The sequence below is a fragment of the Neomonachus schauinslandi genome, chromosome 8 (assembly GCF_002201575.2).
Source record: "Neomonachus schauinslandi chromosome 8, ASM220157v2, whole genome shotgun sequence".
NCBI lineage: Eukaryota > Metazoa > Chordata > Mammalia > Carnivora > Phocidae > Neomonachus > Neomonachus schauinslandi.
The window spans coordinates 94,707,774-94,727,069 of NC_058410.1; the positions used below are offsets into that span (position 1 = coordinate 94,707,774).

Below are 19,296 nucleotides of genomic sequence, written 5' to 3' on the forward strand. Positions count from 1 at the left end.
TGAAAGAAATATTTCTACATTCTTGTTTTCTGTGGAGAGGTCGGTTTAATAGCTCAAGCATTTTTTGTTTTTTTTTTTTTTTTTTTTTTTTTTTACCACTCACACTTGTCAGAAGTCACTGGAAGAAGAAAAGAAAGAGCATGTTGAAAAAGCCAAAGAATTACAGAAATGGGTATCAAATATCAGCAAGACATTGAGAGATGGCGAGAAGGCTGGAAAATCTCCCTTCTCGAAGCAAAAGGTATTCACTGAGGTTCTGGTTTAATAATAACAGTGGGTAGAATTTACTGAGTTGACAAGGTCAATCTAAAAACACTTTACTTCTTTACCTTAATTTTCCCCATTTTTTTTTTTAAAGATTTTATTTATTTGACAGAGAGAGACACAGCGAGAGAGGGAACACAAGCAGGGGGAGGTGGAGAGGGAGAAGCAGGCTTCCCGCAGAGCAGGGAGAACGATGGGGCGCTCGATCCCAGGACCCCCGGGACCATGACCTGAGCCGAAGGCAGACGCCCAGTGACTGAGCCGCCCAGGCGCCCCTTCCCCATTTTTGTAGGCAACTATAATGAGGGTCAGAGAGGTTAAGTAACCTGCCCAAGGAATCACAGTATGTAGCACAAGGAAGTGTCTCTGATACCAAAGCCTGAACTACATATATTAGTCTTACTGTTACTGCTTCTTCTTGTGGTTAGATCTGCTTCTTGATTATAGTGAAGAGAGTCCCCAAGGAGCAGGGTCATCCTGTTTTGTGCCCAGAGTAAACCCATGCACTCCTCATTGTAAAGATATGTGGTCTCATTCTTACAAAGGTAAAGGAAAAGTTTCAAGAACAACAGAAATACAAACTAGGGTATTAACATTTTTGAGGATTTAGTTTAGTTGTGCTTTCCTGGGTCTTTGCATTTTATACAGAAGTGTTCTGTAGTCAATCGCCAGAAATTCTAGACTCTTTCCCTTACCTAAATGAATTCTTCCATGGCTGTGGGCTCTCTTCCGTTCCCCAGCTGCTAGTTGGATAGCGCAGCTTCTGACCTGTTAGTGCCCTTGATGTCTGTCAGACAGCACTGCTTGAAGCTCTTCAAGCAGTTGTTCAAGGCTTTGTTGAGCTAAGGTCCAGTGTTGATGCTTGCCGGTGATAGCACTGGAATTGAGGCTGTATTAAAAAAATAATAGTAAGTTTCCACTAAGTTAAGCAGCATTTTTCCTCAAGTATTTTTCCTACACTTGCCCTCCTGCCCCTGCCCTGCCCTTCAGAAATTACGGGGGCTATCGTCAGCTTCCTCTTCTAGCTCTGCATGAGTGTTCACTTGTCATCAGTTGAAACAGACATTGTTGACATAATTAGGGGGAAACTTCAATGTCTTGTCTAATTTTGGCTATGATATGAGGCAGATGTAACTTATCTGGGGTTCCCTGTTGAAGAAGTTCACAGACCCGAGTGTATACTTGAATTAGTATTCAGTTGAAATAAAGCTATATTACCTCATAGTCTTACATACTATATTTCCTACTAGTGTGGAAGAAATCAGACCAGTTTTGTGTTTTAAACTCCAATTGCATTTGGTGTTCTAAACTCCAAACCTTCAAAGTAACTTTATGTGAATATTGACTTTAAAATATCTTTTCCCTCTTTTTTTCCCCCTGTTAGATAGGAAAAGAACTAAAATAGGGACATAAACTTTAGCAAGGATTTTTTGGGAGAACAAGTTTCTTTTGAAAGATGTAGATTACAAACCTTGGCATTTTCTCATACTGCAGTTTAAAATCCTCCCAAACCTTACTAAATCTGTTTTAGACCTAGTAGACATAAAAGTAGACAGAATTTTTAAATGCAGACCATAGCCTAAATGGTAAATCTATAAGAAATACTTGATGGTCTTTCTGTTAAGTGAAATTTAAAGTACTTTGATAGGATAATGAATGTGTGTGTTAAAAATCAATATGGCCTCATGATTACCCGTAACTGTGAAAAATAGACTTTTAAGTTGACTCTGTTCTGAATAGAGTACATTGGGGAAAAATACGCCTTTTCATTTGCCCATCATTTCCTCTCATTCCTGCTCCTCTAAAAGAATGGCAGTCAATTTTTGAAATAAGACTATTCAGAAGTGATACATTGAGAGATTAGGAAAAAATGTTATAACCTCTTGCTTTTCCTCAAACAGATCAATTTTATTCCCCTATCACAGACGAGTTTTGCAAATTTTAGAAATTATTTAATCTTCGTCTGCAGATCTACAGATTAATGCTTTCACCATAATATTTTCAAAAGGAAGCAGGGCATATAGGAGCTTGGGGGAGGGCAGATACTGTTTTGGAGTAGTGTCCCACGTTCATGTATCTTTGAGCGTTGCACCACACAGGGATGACACTGTGCCAGTGAAGAACCTCTGGCCACCTCGGGATAGTTAAGGCAACCTTTATTCACTGTTGGACTGGGACACATGTGAGAACTACGTAATGCCGTGGTATTATTTCCTAATGAAAATGAGGGCATTATGGTTAAAGAAAGAGCGAGAGACTTTCCTTAATCTGCATTCTAGATAAAGTACTCTTCTTTTATCCAGGCTTGTACACTGGTAATAACTGATAGGTTATTGACTTGGGCCACTCAGAAAGTAGACCCATCATTTGGATCTTAATTAAAACTTGTTTAGTTTTTTAAAATTACTGTTTTCTAGTCTTTATGAGGGGCGAGTTTGATTTCTAGTCTTTATGAGGGGCGAGTTTGAATATGTTTTCTTAACCTTGCAGATTTCCAGTGAAGAAATATCAACCAAGAAGGAGCAATTATCTGAAGCACTTCAAACCATGCAGCTATTTTTGGCAAAACATGGAGACAAGTATGTTATAGGTTTTCATTAGCTCTTTTATTCAAAGTAGAGAAGTGGTCTTCATGTTATGCAAAGCCACAGCTGGTAAATTTTAATTGAGATTTTAAAAATCGTACTTGGAAATTTACCTAACATACAACTATGAACATAGCAATTTGTCACGTTTAGTCACTTACAGTCTTTACCAAAACCCTGAAATGTACGTATTATTCCCATTTATCAGTGGTAAGAAAACGGGCTCAGAGAGGGATTAAGGGTGGGTAGCTAGTGAGTAGTATAGATTCCAAGCCAATCTTAATTCTAAGTAGTACTCTCTATGACTTTATGTTTTGGAAAGTATGTACGAGTGTGTTCATTTTCTTTGCTGAGACTTGTGATAACCTGGTTTCTCATATTTTGGTCTTACTTTTTCCAACAAGGTACTTCATCTGTTTCAGCTAGTGCCTCAGGCGGGAAGAAACCTGCCCTTTTCTTAAATCTTTTTTGGGGCTGTCCCCAAGATTATGCCACAGTGACTTTGTATTGTACCTTAGAGAATCAGGTTAATTTCCTTGTTAATTTCATCTTTCTTCACACTTCAGTTTGTACAAATTTCATCTTGAGTAATGGTATCTTTCTGTCCCGTTTCCATGTTGGAACTACCAATAGGATCTTTCCCTCTGTCAGAGAACAGCATTGTTATTTTAGAAATGTGTGTATGCTAGGGAAGTGCTGATGTATTAGTTTACGTCCTTCTCTGCAGTCTCTTTCTCAGGCAAGGGAAGGATTCCTGGATGTGTAAGGGCCATCCTTAGTTTTCATACAGTCATGCTGAGACGTGAGCAATCTGTATATGAAGTTTGTTTCATGATCATGTGCCTATTTAGAAAAGGATTTTACAAAATCATTGAGCCTAATATGTCATCTTTATCACTTGAAAACTTGCATTCCTCTTTTCATGCTTTCTGGTTATTTTAGAATGACAGATGAAGAAAGAAATGAATTAGAAAAACAAGTGAAATCTCTTCAAGAAAGTTATAATTCCTTCTTTAGTGAATCTCTGAAACAACTACAAGAATCACAAACCTTAGGAGATATAAAGGTAGAGGAGAAGGTAATATAATTTATTTAGAACATGAAGCTGTTTCAAGATTCTTAGCTTTATTGCATGGTTGTAGAAATATATGTCAATGACAAAGAAATGACCTTGAATTCATGTACATGGAAAAAATGTGGATGGAGTTTATCTAAGTATTTAGAGATTTCAATGTTGTTTATTAAATGCAGTCTCACACTTGCTGTCATCAGTTTCTGTGACATCTTAATCTCTGCCTTGCATGGTAAAAGAAAAAAATCATTCATTTTTCTGACTCTTCTTTTTAAAAGTCATTCTTCTACTGCTATATTAGGTATTTTACTATATAAATACGATGTTATAAGATGGACTTGACTCATCTTTAAAGATGACATTAGAGTGTTATGGACTCGTTTTGATTTTCAGAGATAACGCTGAGATTTACTGGAGGAATACTGTGCCATTCGTTATAGTGAGGATGCCCTAGCATCTTCTCAAAATATAACAGGAATCACTTAAAATTTGGCCTGTCTTTAAACTCTTGAAACTTGACAATACATATTCGCAATATTCAACATACTGTTCAGTATTGAAAAAGTTATCTTTATATTTAATTCCCTTACTCCCTGGAATACTTTACACAGTATTTGTCGCATTTTGGGGGTATGCAACAATTTTTCTGGTTCATTAGTTTTTTACTGTCTGCAAAGAAGTCTGTATGCTGTAAACATCAATAGCATGGGGTTTGATTCTCTCTTTCATGTCAGTCGACTAATCTCACCCAATTGCAGAGAGCATGATTTGCCTTCTTAGGTATGTGTTCTGTTTTCTCACTATCATCATTTACTCTGTTGTGTCCTCACTAACCTTGTTAATGTACACAGTATTAAGTTTTCAATTCACAGATGCATGTTGTTTTCAAAGCTTTTATCACATCCTGTGCTGTTGAATAGATCACTGACATAGATCACTTGTGCATTTGAGCTGCCTAACATTCACAGCATTGCTGCGCCTTGGTAAGTAGAGGATTTTTATGTTGAAGTGGATTTATTTCTTAAAAAAATGCAAACGGAGTTTCATGAAATTCTGCCCACCCTTGGGTCACAGACTGACCCGAGAATTTTATATTCTCTTTTCAGCTGGATAAAGTGATTGCAGGCACCGTTGACCAGACAACTGGAGAAGTGCTTTCCATCTTTCAGGCAGTTTTAAGAGGCCTTATTGACTATGACACAGGAATCAGGTTGCTTGAGACACAGCTAATGATTTCTGGTCTCATTTCACCAGAATTGAGAAAATGTTATGACCTTCAAGATGCTGAAAGTCATGGCCTTATTGATGAGCAAGTTTTGTGCCAACTCAAAGAACTAAATCAAGCAAAGGAGATCATTTCTACTCTGTCATCTACCACAATTCCAGTGCTGGAAGCTTTGGCCCAGGGCGTGATATCAGAATCCATGGCCATCAGAGTTCTTGACATACTGCTTTCCACAGGCTTTCTAGTCATTCCAGCCACAGGAGAACAGCTGACCCTGCAGAAGGCTTTCCAACAGAACTTGGTTTCCTCAGCATTATTTTCTAAAGTCCTGGAAAGGCAAAACACGTGTAAAGATCTTATTGACCCCTGCACCGCTGAGAAGGTGTCTTTAGTTGATATTATACAAAGAAGTATTTTACAGGAAAACACTGGGATGCGGCTTCTACCTGTGAGACCACAAGAAGGAGGCAGAATAACATTAAAATGTGGAAGAAACATAAGCATTTTAAGGGCAGCTCATGAAGGTCTCATAGACCGTGAAACCATGTTTAGGTTATTAGGTGCACAGCTTCTTTCCGGGGGTCTCATCAATTGCAACTCTGGTCAAAGAATGACCGTTGAAGAAGCTATGGCAGAAGGGGTGATTGACAGAGATACAGCTAACAGTATTCTCACATATCAGGTTCAAACAGGTGGAATCATCCACTCAAACCCCGCTAAACGTTTAACAGTGGATGAAGCAGTCCAGTGTGATCTAATAACTTCCAGCAGTGCTCTTTTGGTACTAGAGGCTCAGCGAGGCTATGTTGGACTCATTTGGCCTCACTCTGGTGAAATATTTCCTACATCTTCTTCCTTGCAGCAGGAATTGATTACAAATGAATTGGCATACAAAATCCTGAATGGCAGGCAGAAGATAGCTGCTCTTTATATTCCAGAAACTTCTCAAGTCATTGGTTTGGATGTTGCTAAGCAGCTGGGAATTATAGATAATAACACAGCATCGATTTTGAAAAGTATAATACTGCCTGATAAAATGCCAGATTTGGGAGATTTAGAAGCTTATAAAAATGCCAGAAGATGGCTCTCTTTCTGTAAATTCCAACCATCCACAGTCCATGATTACAGGCAAGAAGAGGATGTTTTTGATGGAGAAGAGCCAGTGGCAACTCAGAGCTCAGAACAAACTAAAAAATTATTCCTGTCTTATTTGATGATAAATAGCTATATGGATGCCAACACAGGGCAGAGGCTTTTGCTGTATGATGGAGACTTGAATGAGGCTGTTGGGATGCTACTGGAAGGCTATAGTGCGGAATTTGAGGACACACCCATTAAAGAATGTCTTGATGCCTTAAGACTCCCTGGTTTTTTTCTGAATAATGCTCCAAGTGAAGAAAAGGATGACAGTATAGCTTCACCGAGTAGTTTTGATACATGTCATTGCAGAGAACCTAAGTATAAAGAAATTCTTGAAGATAGAAAGCATACCATAGATGAAGAGTTTAATGAAATGGGAAATAATTTTACCAGTAGTGAATTCTATCAGTCAGAAAACCTGGCAGATATAATCGCAACTGATCATAAAGTCAAGAGTTCATCCAGTGTGTGTGTTTCCAATTCTGCATCCTATTTAACACAGCCTGGAAATGTAGCAGTTGGCGTGCTTGGACAAGAATCTGAAAACATACTTAAAAACTGTGAAAATCAAAGTCCAGTTGGAACAAATGAACATGCAGGTGAATGTAGCCATTCTAAAAATATTCAAAACTTTGCAAATGATTCGATAACAAATCCTATTATGAAATCAAAAACTAGTAGGATCTGTGACTTGAATGAAAAAGAGAACGAAGATACTATAAACAGGGATTTGACAATCTTTGACTATTCTCCTAGGCTGAGTGCCTTGCTAAGTCATGATAAACTGAGGAATGATCAGGAAAGCCTCAGTGATGTACATACCACAAAGAGCAATGGAAATAAATGTGAAGACTCCACATTGCCACTCAGCGACCACACCATGCTGTCGGGTCACAGAATGGGAGAGACATTTCAAGAGCAGTTTCTGGGAATTGCAGCTATCAATATCAGTTTACCGGGAGAACACTCTCAATGGAAACCTGTAAATATGGGTGACAGTCCTCCTCAGGTCCAGTCTTGCAATGGTAAATACATTTCAGAAACTTACGGCGAAGATGAAAGACTACATGCTGCCTCTCAGCAGAAACCTGAAGACAAGGAAACTGGGCCCCAAATGGAAGAGTACGCCTGTGCCATGACCCCGCAGCGTGATACCTTTAGCACTGGGGCATCTCCAGTCTGCGGTACATCGCTGCCGGAAGGAACCGTCAGTGCTGGCGACTATGAAACGTCACTCCTGGATGATCAGCCGAGGGTGACAGAAACAGACACCGACAGTGAGGATGATTTTTATGATACTCCTTTGTTTGAAGATGACGACCACGATTCTCTGCTTCTGGAAGGTGACGATCATGATTATCTACAGCCTGAGGACTATGCCGCACTGCCAGAGGAGACCGATGGGGCTGCTCTTCCTGGTGATGTGTTTTATGATGTTTCAAGAGAGAATGAAAATTCCGTGGTGGCCCAGGGGGCACTGGTTGACAACTTAAGTGTGAGGGGAAGCCCAGAGTCTCTCCGGGGTGTTCTCATCGCTACTGAGAACGCTGGATTCGATCCTGGTGAAAGAATCCTTTCAGATTCAATTGGCTCACATGAGGGCAATGGGCTGTTGCTGGAAACCGTATCAGAAAGGGAAAGCTCAAATAGCCTTGAAGGGGATGAGTCTGACTCATCAACTGATTATGAAATCGTAGAAAGAAAAGAGAGCTTCAGTGCTTTGTTAAAATTTGATGACACTGGATGTTGGAGAGGGAGAAAAGAAGAACATATCACTGGACAAGAATTTAAATCTGAGACTGAGCACTTAGATTTTATGCAGAATGAAAGTTACGGGGATTATGTGTGTGACAGTAATGATCAGGATGACGAGGACAATTATGACGACAATGATGGTGATGATGAAGAAGGAGTAGAAGGTGACACTGAGGGGCCCTGGTGCCAGGATGAGGCTACAGATATGGATATCCAGTTGTGTGCCCCTGCAGTAGGTGAAAAGGAAAACACTCAGGACAGTCTGAGTGTTAATAAAAGAATTCTCCCGGATAAAGTGCACAATTACAGTTCTTTAGAAAACCAGCAAGGTGTAAATGCTTTACAGCTAGAACCAACTAGTAAAAGTAGCTTAGTAACAGAAAGAAGCAACCTTCGAGAATATACAACTGATGTTGCTGGAAAAAGCCCAGGAAATCTGTTGTTGAATCATGAGCTGGCCCTTAAGGATATATTGCTGCCGATCACCACAGACACTGAATCAGAAGACACCTTTGGCTCTGTAGATACTTTACAGAATACTAATACCTGTTCAACTTCTGAAGTAGATAATGATCTAATGAACATGAAGGTTAAGTTGATCCAAGGGCCAGAATCTACTGACTCTGTGAAAGGTGGAGATCCATATTTTGAGAATGTGACACTTCAAGTCTACTCATCTTTTGATAAAATCACTTGTTCTGAGCCTGATGTAGTAGGAAAGCCTGCTGAGGAAAGCCATTTGTCATCCATAGCCTCTGTAACTGCCAGGGATCATCACGGAAATGAAAGAGGGGAAGAAATTCACCAATCTTTTCTAACTGAAAAGAAAGGTGACCAAAGCAGTATACTAATAGAAGGTGAAACATCAGTTCATAAAATGTGCTCAGATAAAGGAGAGGTGCTGGGAGAAGGTCTAGAAGAAGATAATAAGTATCTCAGATTTTTGCCTAGTGAAAGTATAAGGGAGAGTCTTTATTTAGGTAATGATCAGTTTCCATTTCCACAAATCACACACAGTGAAGAACATAATCAGAAAGGAAGCCTGAAAAAAGTAACTGTAACTCCTAAAGATGAACCAAAGAACCTACAGACAGTGGTTAGCGAAAGTCCCATTCAGTTTGAGAATCTTGAAGAAATATTTGACTCCTCAGTTTCTAAAGTGATCAGTGCTGACATGACTTCAGACACTCTGTTGTCTGAAGGGGATGCAAGTCCTGAGAAAGATTCATTCACCGATGGGCCTGAGAAAGACTCTGACCTGTTCACATACTTAAAACATTTTGCCAAAGATGTAAAGGCAAAAGATGTATTGAAACCAAATGAAGGTATCCCAAGCTGTGTTCTGATAACATCCCCTGCCGTGAAGGAGCATGTACAGTTCGGAGTAAATGATGCAAAAGAGAAGACAGCTCTTACCCAGGAAGTCTCACCTCTAAATGAGATGGCCCAGCAGAGTGGTCTTTGTATGAAAGAAGGTGCCTCAGAAGGGGGAACGGGAATTGCTCAGTTCACACCAGAAAGGAATGATGAAAGCACACTGTCAATCTTACCTCTTAGAAATGTGGAACACCGGGGGGGAAAATAATGATTTTGTGCCACCAGAACTCTGCACAAATGGAGTAAGAAATAAAAACCCTTTAAGCATGGACTGCTCATTCTCAGAAATTAACAATAAGATGGAAATAATTGAGCAAGAGCAGCAAAAAGAACAAGCCTTGTCCCTAGGACTCCAAGAAAAGGAGGTTCAGATTCCTGAGTTATCTCAGGTATTTGTTGAGGATGTAAAGGGTATCTTAAAGAGTAGATTGGAAGAAGGTCCTATGAATCCTCAAGAGGTTGGAGAATCTTCAGTCTGTGCAGACACCAAAATTTTAATTCAAAACTTAATTAAAAGAGTTAGCACATCACAGTTGGCAAATGAAGCATCTGGTGTCCCCAGTGACTTTAAAGTTGGTGACTGTTCTGGAGTTTCCCCCATGAATAACCCACCAGAATTGAGAGCAGAGAGTAGAGATGATCTGTTCTGTATTGCAAATCTTAAGTCTGAGCTTCTCCTTGATATACTTAAGCAAAATCAGTATAGCCAGAAAATTACTGGGGCGTTTGAATTGATAAAAGAATTAACCCAGATGGAGTATGAGCTAGAGAAAAGAGGTATTACATCTAAAGTACCTCCATTGCAACTTGAAAATATTTTCTACAAGCTGCTGGCTGACATATACTCAGAGAAAGTACAACAGGTCAGAGACTTGAATCAGAAATCATCCACTACCTCTGAGACGGTGGATGAAAAGTCACACATTCTTAATGATCTTAAAAGCAAAGAAGGAAACCACTGTTCCCTTAATTTACAAAATATAAAAGATATTGGACTAGAAAGCTCGACTGTGTGTGCATCCCCATTGCCAAGCGATGAGAAGCTGGGGGAGCAATGCAGTGATATCCCAGACCATTTGGAAAGTATTTCAGGGTCAAAAGGAATGACTTCTGGAGATGGCTCAATGGAACAAGTAAGTTGATTTTATATCTTATGTGGCTGTAGCTGCATGAAACATTTGGGAATAACCCCATACATTTTATTTGCTTTAAAAAACTGTGTAAAGGCTATTGAATTAAAATGTCCAAATTTGTGTTTAGTTTTCCACTGAGTTACAGCAGTGTTTACAGCACACATCAAAAATGCATGAGTATTTGGCTTTACTTCAAGATATGAAGCCCCCTTTAGACAACCAGGAGTCTCTGGATAATAATCTGGAAACTTTGAGGAACCGACTTAAACAGTTAGAGGTAAGAACTGTCTGCTGCTTATTATGGATGGTTGTCAGCTGGTGTTAATTTGGAAAAATGAGCCATTGTGCTTTACTATTACATTTAAAATGGATTGTGATTGGTGTTTTCACTGAATAGTTCTGGGATATGTATTTTTTGCAGACATTTGAATTGGGATTGGCTCCAATTGCTGTTCTCTTAAGAAAGGACATGAAGTTGGCAAAAGAATTTTTAAAGTCTCTTCCCAGTGACTTCCCCAGAGGACAGCTTGAGGAATTGAGGACAAGCCACCAAAATTTGCAGACTGCTTTCTCTTCCTTCAGCAGTGTGTCTTCAGAAAGAATGAAACACGTCATGCTCGCAATTGACTCTGAAATGGTAGGCATCGAAACATTTCATGCCAAGTCAGCATTTGAATTTTGAAGAAAATCTGATTATTTGAAAATTTAGTCATGAGATGAGATGAAGTCTTTTATTTTCAGACTGTTAGGGCCTTGAAACAGAACCATTTTTTGTAGGAATTTGAAATTTGGGGATTGACAGAAATGAAAACATGATTTTATTTTCTAGTCTAAACTAGCAGTTTCCCATGAAGAATTTCTGCAGAAACTCGAGTCATTCTCACATTGGATATCAGAGAAGAGCAAGTCTGTGAAGGATATTGAGATTGTGAATGTACAAGATACTGAACATGTGAAGAGAAGTTTGGAGTTTCTCAAGGCAAGTTTCAAGATAAATGAGATAAATTTATGCACATTTAAAAACTTCCAGATTTAATATAACAAATGTTTACAAAAAAATGACTTCTAAATCTAAACGGATTATTTCCTTTGTCTCTAAGAGATGTTTGTTCGTAGTTGACAGAACCATAAAATAATCCCAACTCTATGGGCGTCATTCCAATGCTTTCCCAGCTGCCTTATCGATCTCTTACCGCCACTGACATCTTAAGATTTGTATTTATTTATGTATTAGTCACATTAATAACTATTAGAATAATAGTTAAATTATTCTTATAAATACAACATAGTTTTTAACATGAATAGCATGCCTCATGAATGATGTTTAGGCTCCTGGCTTGTGAGTCAGAAAGCTGAAATTCTAGCTCATTGAATTTATGTTTCAGATTCCCCACTGGTTCGTTTATGTGCAACCACAATTACATGGATATTGTAAATATTAGCAAGTAATATTTTAACGTTGATTTTCCCCTTAAACATGCCAAATGTATGTAAGTTGGGTTTTTATCTTTTGCTGGAGTTACATTTTAAATGTGATATGGCAGGCAAGATTAAAATATTCTTAGAGGAGGGGCGCCTCGGTGGCTCAGTTGGTTAAGCCTCAGGCTCTTGATTTCGGCTCAGGTCGTGATCTCAGGGTTGTGAGATTGAGCCCTGCTTTGGGCTCTGCAGTCAGCGGGGAGTCTGCTTGAGATTCTTTCCTTCTCCCTCTGTCCCTCCTCCTGCACTCTCTCTCTAAAAAATAAATTAATTAAAAAAAATAGAAGAATTGTCTTTCCATATAATATTAATTACCATAGTATTTAAATAATTTCATCATTACCATCTGCTAGTAGGTGATGAATAGATTTTTGACTAAACGGATCATGAAAAAAATAATAAAACCTTGAGTCCCTTATATGAGAATTATATTTTTAAAATATTGTTAATGCTTGACTTACTTCACTTAGCATAATCCCCTCCGGTTCCACCCATGTCTTTGCAAATGGTGGGTATTCATCCTTTCTGATGGCTGAGTAATATTCCATTGTATATGCGTACCACATCTTCTCTATGCATTCATCTGTTGAAGGGCATCTCGGCTCCTTCCACAGTTTGGCTATTGCAGACATTGCTGCTATGAACACTGGGGTGCATGTGTCCCTTCTTTTCACTACATCTGTATCTTCGGGGTAAATACCTAGTAGTGCAATTGCTGGGTCATAGGATAGCTCTATTTTATAACATCTTGAGGAATCTCCATACTGTTTTCCAGAGTGGCTGTACCAACTTGTAAGTCAAGCAGAGAAAGACGATTATCATATGGTTTCACCCATATGTGGAACATAAGCAATAGCACGGAGGACCATAGGGAAAGGGAGGGAAATCTGAAGGGGGAGAAATCAGAGAGGGAGACGAACCATGAGAGACTGTGGACGCCCAGAAACAAACAGGGTTTCAGAGGGGAGGGGTGTGGGGGGATGGGTTAGTCCAGTGATGGGTATTAAGGAGGGCATGTATTGTGATGAGTATTGGGTGTTATACATAACTAATGAATCATCGACCACTACATCAAAAACTAATGATGTGCTATACAGTTGCTAACTGAACATAATAAAAATAAAAAATATATTGTTAATATAAACTTTATATTATGGCTTACCTCTCATTTTATAACTTGTACTGTTTCGTTCACAGAACGTGTTAAAAGACCTTGGACACACCAAAGTGCAGCTGGAGGCCACTGCCCTTGATGTGCAGTTCTTCATTTCTGAATGTGCACAAGACCTGTCTCCCAACCAAAGCAAACAACTACTGAGGCTCCTAAATACCACTCAGAAATGTTTTCTTGATGTGCAGGAATCAGTAACTGCCCGGGTGGAACACTTAGAGACTCAGTTACAGCTAGAACAAGATCTTGATGATCAGAAGGTTTGCCTTTCTTTGTGGAGTTGGTATTCTTTGTTTTTAGTTCTTCCGTGTGAAACCTGTAATGTGGATACCCAGGGATCTGGAAGGGCAGTAAGTGGACAGGGTATAATGTAGAGATGCTGGAATATATAACCATATTGTTTTCCATAAGAATGCTACAGTTTATTTTAATTTTTATGACTCCCTGAAACCACTGTTTTCAAGTGGGAGTCTTGATTTTTTTCCTGGGAGTAGGAAATATGGATGCACTCAGAAATTTCGATACATTGGTGACTATGGATAAAGAAGGTTAAGTATCTTTTTCCTCTGGGAGGTAGTAGAGCACAGCAGCACAGGGCATGGGCTGTGGAGCCAGACTGGCTGAGTTTACATCCCAGCTACACTCGGTCATGGGTGACCTAAGGCACCTAAGGCACCTAAGGGTGACGATGGGTGACTTAGGGCACGTCACTCGGTCATGGGTGACTTAGGGCACGTCACTCAGCCACGGTTTTCTCAGTGGCAAATTGGAAACAATAACTGTGCTTACCTGGTAGTATTGTGAGCATTGATAAAAGAATGAATATAAAACACTTAGTACTTTACTTGCCCGGCATGTGTTAGGCTCCTAGGAAACATGATCAATGGCTATAAGATGCATAACTAGTGTATCAATAATAGGAAAATGAAAGATGCAAGTATTAGTATTGATTTTCTAATCTCTTAATTTAGTGAATTATATTAGAGCGCTACATCTAATAATAATGAGCAAAGGGATGGCAATGGAATTAGGCATAGTGATTAAGTAAAAACTGCATGCAGTGCTCCTTTTATTATATCTTGAAGCACCTAGGCATTGTCTCTAGCATGATAACCTATATACACATATCAAATATGTTAACAGACAAACCACAACTAACTTCTGTTTTGATATCCTTTTGCAGAATTAATTGTGTGTGTTGCAGGTTTCGAGAGCTTAAGAACATGGAATGTTTCTTCCTGTCGGTCAGAAGTTCCATCTCTTACACATATGCATGGCCAGTATTCTACTGAGCAGTTTCATCCAAACATGATCTCCTTCTTTGTATATGGGACATGCTCTTACTTTCTGTGTCACCTTGCTCAATATGTACCCCACTGCTATCATGTTTACAGCATACTCAGAAAAGCTTGCAAGATATGTTCTAATTTTGCAATTAGAACTCGTAAAATGTGCAGAACTTGCAAAATGTGTTCTAATAAGGAGTAATCACAATAGTGAGTTTATGACCACACATTTAAGATGCTTTGATTTTGCCCCGCTTTAGATTGTGGCAGAGCGTCAACAGGAGTACAAAGAGAAACTCCAAGGAATATGCGACCTCCTCACCCAAACTGAAAACCGCCTCATTGGCCACCAAGAAGCCTTTGTGATTGGAGATGGCACAGTTGAGTTGAAGAAGTATCAGTCCAAGCAGGAGGTAAAATTTGGTTTTGCATCAGCAGGTCTATGTTGATACTAAGTTTAATTACTATTATTAGCAAATCATTTTAGCTTTTCTGAGCCAAGGTGAGCTTTAAACTTGATACTAAGAGTTACATTTCCAACTTTAAGAAAGCCAGTAATTTTCTTGACTTGTGTTGGTGAGATATTGAGGGAAGGCGATATAAAGTAAGTTGCTAATGGAAATACCTTGGGAGTTAAAACTTGCATCCACTTAAGGCCAGCTCACTCACTTGTACAACAGGTGAAATAGGCATTCGTTTGGGTTCTTTATCTTTCTTCACTGCCTATTCCTTTCCTCTTTCTCTACAATTTGTCCCTCTTTATCAAATGAACAAACAATAAAGATGGGTAAAGATAGCTTTCTTTTGGTGTCAGGAGAAAGAACATTCTCATTGTAACTAGATAGCTCTTGGTTCAAGTCCCAGACACTCCACATTGTTAGCTTTCTAAAGAATCTCTTCAGGCCTCAGTTTCTTCATCGGTCATACTTTGCTGATTATAGGGGTTAAGGAAGTGCTGTGTGTTAAGTAAGTGACTGTAGCGCAGTTCATGTCGCATCGTAGTGGCTCAGGAAGTAGTATCTCTTCCCATTCAAATACTTCGAATAATTTGATAAGGCTTAAATTAAAAATATGGGAAAATAATGTGAAAGTTCAAACAGTATAATTTGGAGAATAAAAACACAAAGTAAAGGAGGAAGAGAAGAGGAAAAATTCCATAGAGAGATCTAGACAAAGGAAAGCTATAACTGCTGAGGAGAGATCTTAATCTTGAGCTTCCTAGCAGCTGGGGCAAAGAAGCAAACATTGCATATTGGAGAGCCTTGGGGTTTAGAAGAAGTTATCTTAGTTCACTGGGAGAATTACTTTGTTTTTTATCTTGAATAATAGATATATGTTAAAAAAATAAATGTTTAGAAACTGAATAAATAATATTATCGTGTCTTTAAAAGCTCTTATAAGTGTGCTCACATAATGTGATAATATCTGGTGTGTGCAAATTTGTATAGATTATGCTATTAAATTCATTATTTTCTTATTTTAAAAGATTTATTTATTTTAGAGAATGAGAGAGACAGCAGGAGGAGGGGCAGAGGGAGAGAAATCCTCAAGCAGGTTCCCTGCTGAGTGTGGAGCCCGATATGGGGCTCGATCCCAGGACCCTGAGATGGTGACCTGAGCTGAAACCAAGAGTCATCTGCTTAATCAATTGGGCCACTTGCACGCTCCTTAAATTCATTATTTTCAGTGTTTTACAAACCATATCCCTTTGTGAAACCTGAAAATCTCACATCTTTTTTTAATGCTGTTTGAGATTTCACATTAAATTAAATATTGTGATTTAAGTAAACCAACTCAAATTGACTATGCTTTTTCAACCTATAAATAAATGTTTAACTCTCCTCTGCTCACTCCCTCTTTTAGAATTACAACTCTGGAAGAATTAAATAGGTAATAATTTAATAAGAGTTTTTTTCCTTTTGTGTTATAAGGAATTACAGAAAGATATGCAAGGAAGTGCACAGGCTTTGGCAGAAATAGTGAAAAATACAGAGAACTTCTTAAAAGAGAATGGCGAAAAGCTGTCACGAGAAGATAAAGCTTTGATTGAGCAAAAACTTAACGAAGCCAAGTTAAAGTGTGAACAGCTTAATCTAAAGGCAGAACAGTCCAAAAAGGAGCTGGATAAAGTTGTGACAACAGCAATCAAAGAAGAAACTGAAAAGGTCCTTATTCAAATATGTGGTACACTATTGCTTTGTTGAAGATGATTCGTGTAACAGCTACGTGAATTTTTAAGTGGAATCAGGTGCCAGTAAGCAGTGCTTAGTACCAGAGACTAGAATTGTGGGTTTCCAGTTATATAATTGACCAAATATTACAGAAAGTTTGAAGAATTGGCTTTGTTAAGCTTTTTAAAAAAAATTTAAGTGGGATTGCATGAGGACTCCTCAGTTGTAGTTAAAATTTTGGAATGTGTTTTTAAGGACAGCGGGAACTTCTGAGTAACTGTCTTTGGCTCAAAGGTTTAATTTCACTGTGTTCAGTTTTCAGCGTGTGTCCGTTTTTAGTATCCCCACTCTAATTTTAAATGATCTTCAATATTTACTTTGGGAATGTCTTGAAACTAGTGCCTCAACCAGCATATAGAATACCTCCTCTGAACTTTCTCTCTCCAGGTTGCAGCTGCAAAGCAGCTGGAAGAGAGCAAAACCAAAATAGAAAACCTTTTGGACTGGCTGTCCAATGTGGACGAAGACTCCGCCAGGGCAGGGGTAAAGCAGAGACAGGTAATCGAACAGAACGGGACCCATTTTCAAGAAGGCGATGGCACGTCAGTGATGGGAGCGGAGGATGAAGTTAATGGTAACCTGTTGGAAACTGATGTTGATGGACCAGTTGGAACCACTGAGGAGAATCTGAACCAGCAGTACCAGAAAGTTAAGGTTTGTTGTTCTAAACAGAGTGATATTGTTAAATTCTCTCTCAGGTCTGTGAAGATAGGGGCCACCTGAGTTCGTTCTTGAAACCTTAATGACCACCGAGAGCTGAGTCCCATCTTCTAGGTGCATCATTGTGTCAGATATAAGTTACTGTGAGAACTCGAAGCAAGTCAGAAAGAATGAGAACGAAATCATTAGATGTGGCATTCTTCTAAGGGAAGCAGATTTGTGAGAAATTAATAGAAATAATGATAGCTGATATTAATTAATAGCAAATAGATAGCAGTTAAGATGGACCCTGCAGATGTGAATACACTGAGTCTCTGTCTCCCCCCTCCCAACCCCCACTCCCTGTGAGACTGGAGGCTGGATTCACATTTCACGGGCGAGGACGCTGGAACGTACAGAAGTGAAGTAGCTTGCCTGGGTGTACACATCTAGTGCCCGAGCAGAGGCACCTTTTGGAAAAACCTTTTTCACAGTGTCACATAACTGATCATTTTATTTCTGCACGTGGCCTTTGTCGTCACCCAACTGGACTTGAGGTGCCTTTGCAGTTTTGTGTGTTTTCCTCCATGTCTTTGTCTTTGGAGTCTTTGGAATAGAAGGTTTTTATATTATAGGAAGTACAAATTAAACCAGAAGAAGAGTGGAAGTATTTATTGTATTTGTAGTTTCCAGGGGGCTATTCCAAACCTTATTTTCAGTGTTTTACAAACCATATCCCTTTGTGAAACATGAAAATCTCACACCTTTTTTTAATGCTGTTTGAGATTTCACATTAAATTAAATATTGTGATTTAAGTAAACCAACTCTTAAAATGAAAAATTTAATGAATTCCTTTAGGAGTGTCTTATGAGTCAGTTACAAAGAAGTCAGGAAAGGTTAGTAAATTGACCCAAGGAGTGAAAATACCAGTGGGCGGATTCAAAGATAAAGAGGCCTCACAGGAAAGCCCTTGTTTTTAGCCACTGCATGATGTTTGCCTTCTGATCTTTTTGCTTCTAAGAATATGGGTCTCTGAAAGTGTTTTAGAAATTCCTAATGTCCTGGCAGGGTGGTGGAGAGATAGCCCAAGGGCCTGGCCAGGGGTTCTGTTTCTAGCACTTTCTAGTTGTGCCACATGTCCTAGGCCACGCGGTTTCTTCCTTCAGCCCAGATTTCCTCATTTATAAAAGGAAAGGGGTGGATCAGATAGTTTATAAGGTGTTACATATGTCTGTGTAAGCTACTGTGTGCAGAAGACCCACTGGAGAATAGTGTGTGATTATAGTTCAAATGTCTAAGACACAGTCTGTGGGAGAAAAGTTCTTTGGACAAAAATATTTATTGTGTGCCCATGATGGGGCAGGCATTTTTATAGACAGAATACAAATGTTAATGAGACTGTTCTCAGCTGACTAATGGGAATCATACTTGTAAGTGAGCAGTTTTCCTACAAGAGTGCTTCTCAGTCCTGTTTATTTCATAGTATACTTATTAGCCCTTGTTGCCAACACTGTTCCAGGCGTTTGGGATTCCCCAGTGAGCAAAATAAATTCCCTGCCATGGTGCTTGCATGTGAGAATAGTGAGGATGAGAGGTCAGGATGATAGTTATTTATTAATGACTAAATTTTATGCACTATGGGATGTTAGGAGGTAGTCCTCTTTTGCTGAAAGAAATGAGTTGGGTGGGTGAGCATGGGTCGGGAGCCACCTATCAGCATTAAATAGGATCATCTGAGTAGGCGTCCCTGACAGGATGAGATTGTGTGAAGCCTTAGAGGGGATGTGTGGGAGAGATACCTGAGGGAAGAGCTGTTGCCAGATGAGAACACCTAGAGGAAAAAGCCCCTTTTGTGCCTCACGAGGTGTGGGTGGTGATAGTGGTTTGAGAGACTGGGGTTCCTGGAGTGGGGTTGGGGGTGGAGCAAATAGTCAAAGA

At 39.2% G+C, this 19,296-nt stretch overlaps 1 protein-coding gene across 1 annotated transcript in view; it reads left to right on the forward strand.

Moving 5' to 3' along the window:
• DST (dystonin) overlaps positions 1-19,296 on the forward strand; it is a 476,155-nt gene that overhangs the window by 333,452 nt on the left and 123,407 nt on the right. The window contains 12 exon segments of the mRNA XM_044917613.1: positions 113-241; positions 2,755-2,843; positions 3,792-3,927; positions 5,028-9,617; positions 9,619-10,551; positions 10,679-10,828; positions 10,973-11,188; positions 11,381-11,530; positions 13,228-13,461; positions 14,748-14,900; positions 16,419-16,652; positions 17,106-17,372. Coding sequence (XP_044773548.1) covers positions 113-241; positions 2,755-2,843; positions 3,792-3,927; positions 5,028-9,617; positions 9,619-10,551; positions 10,679-10,828; positions 10,973-11,188; positions 11,381-11,530; positions 13,228-13,461; positions 14,748-14,900; positions 16,419-16,652; positions 17,106-17,372 — 7,281 coding nt within the window.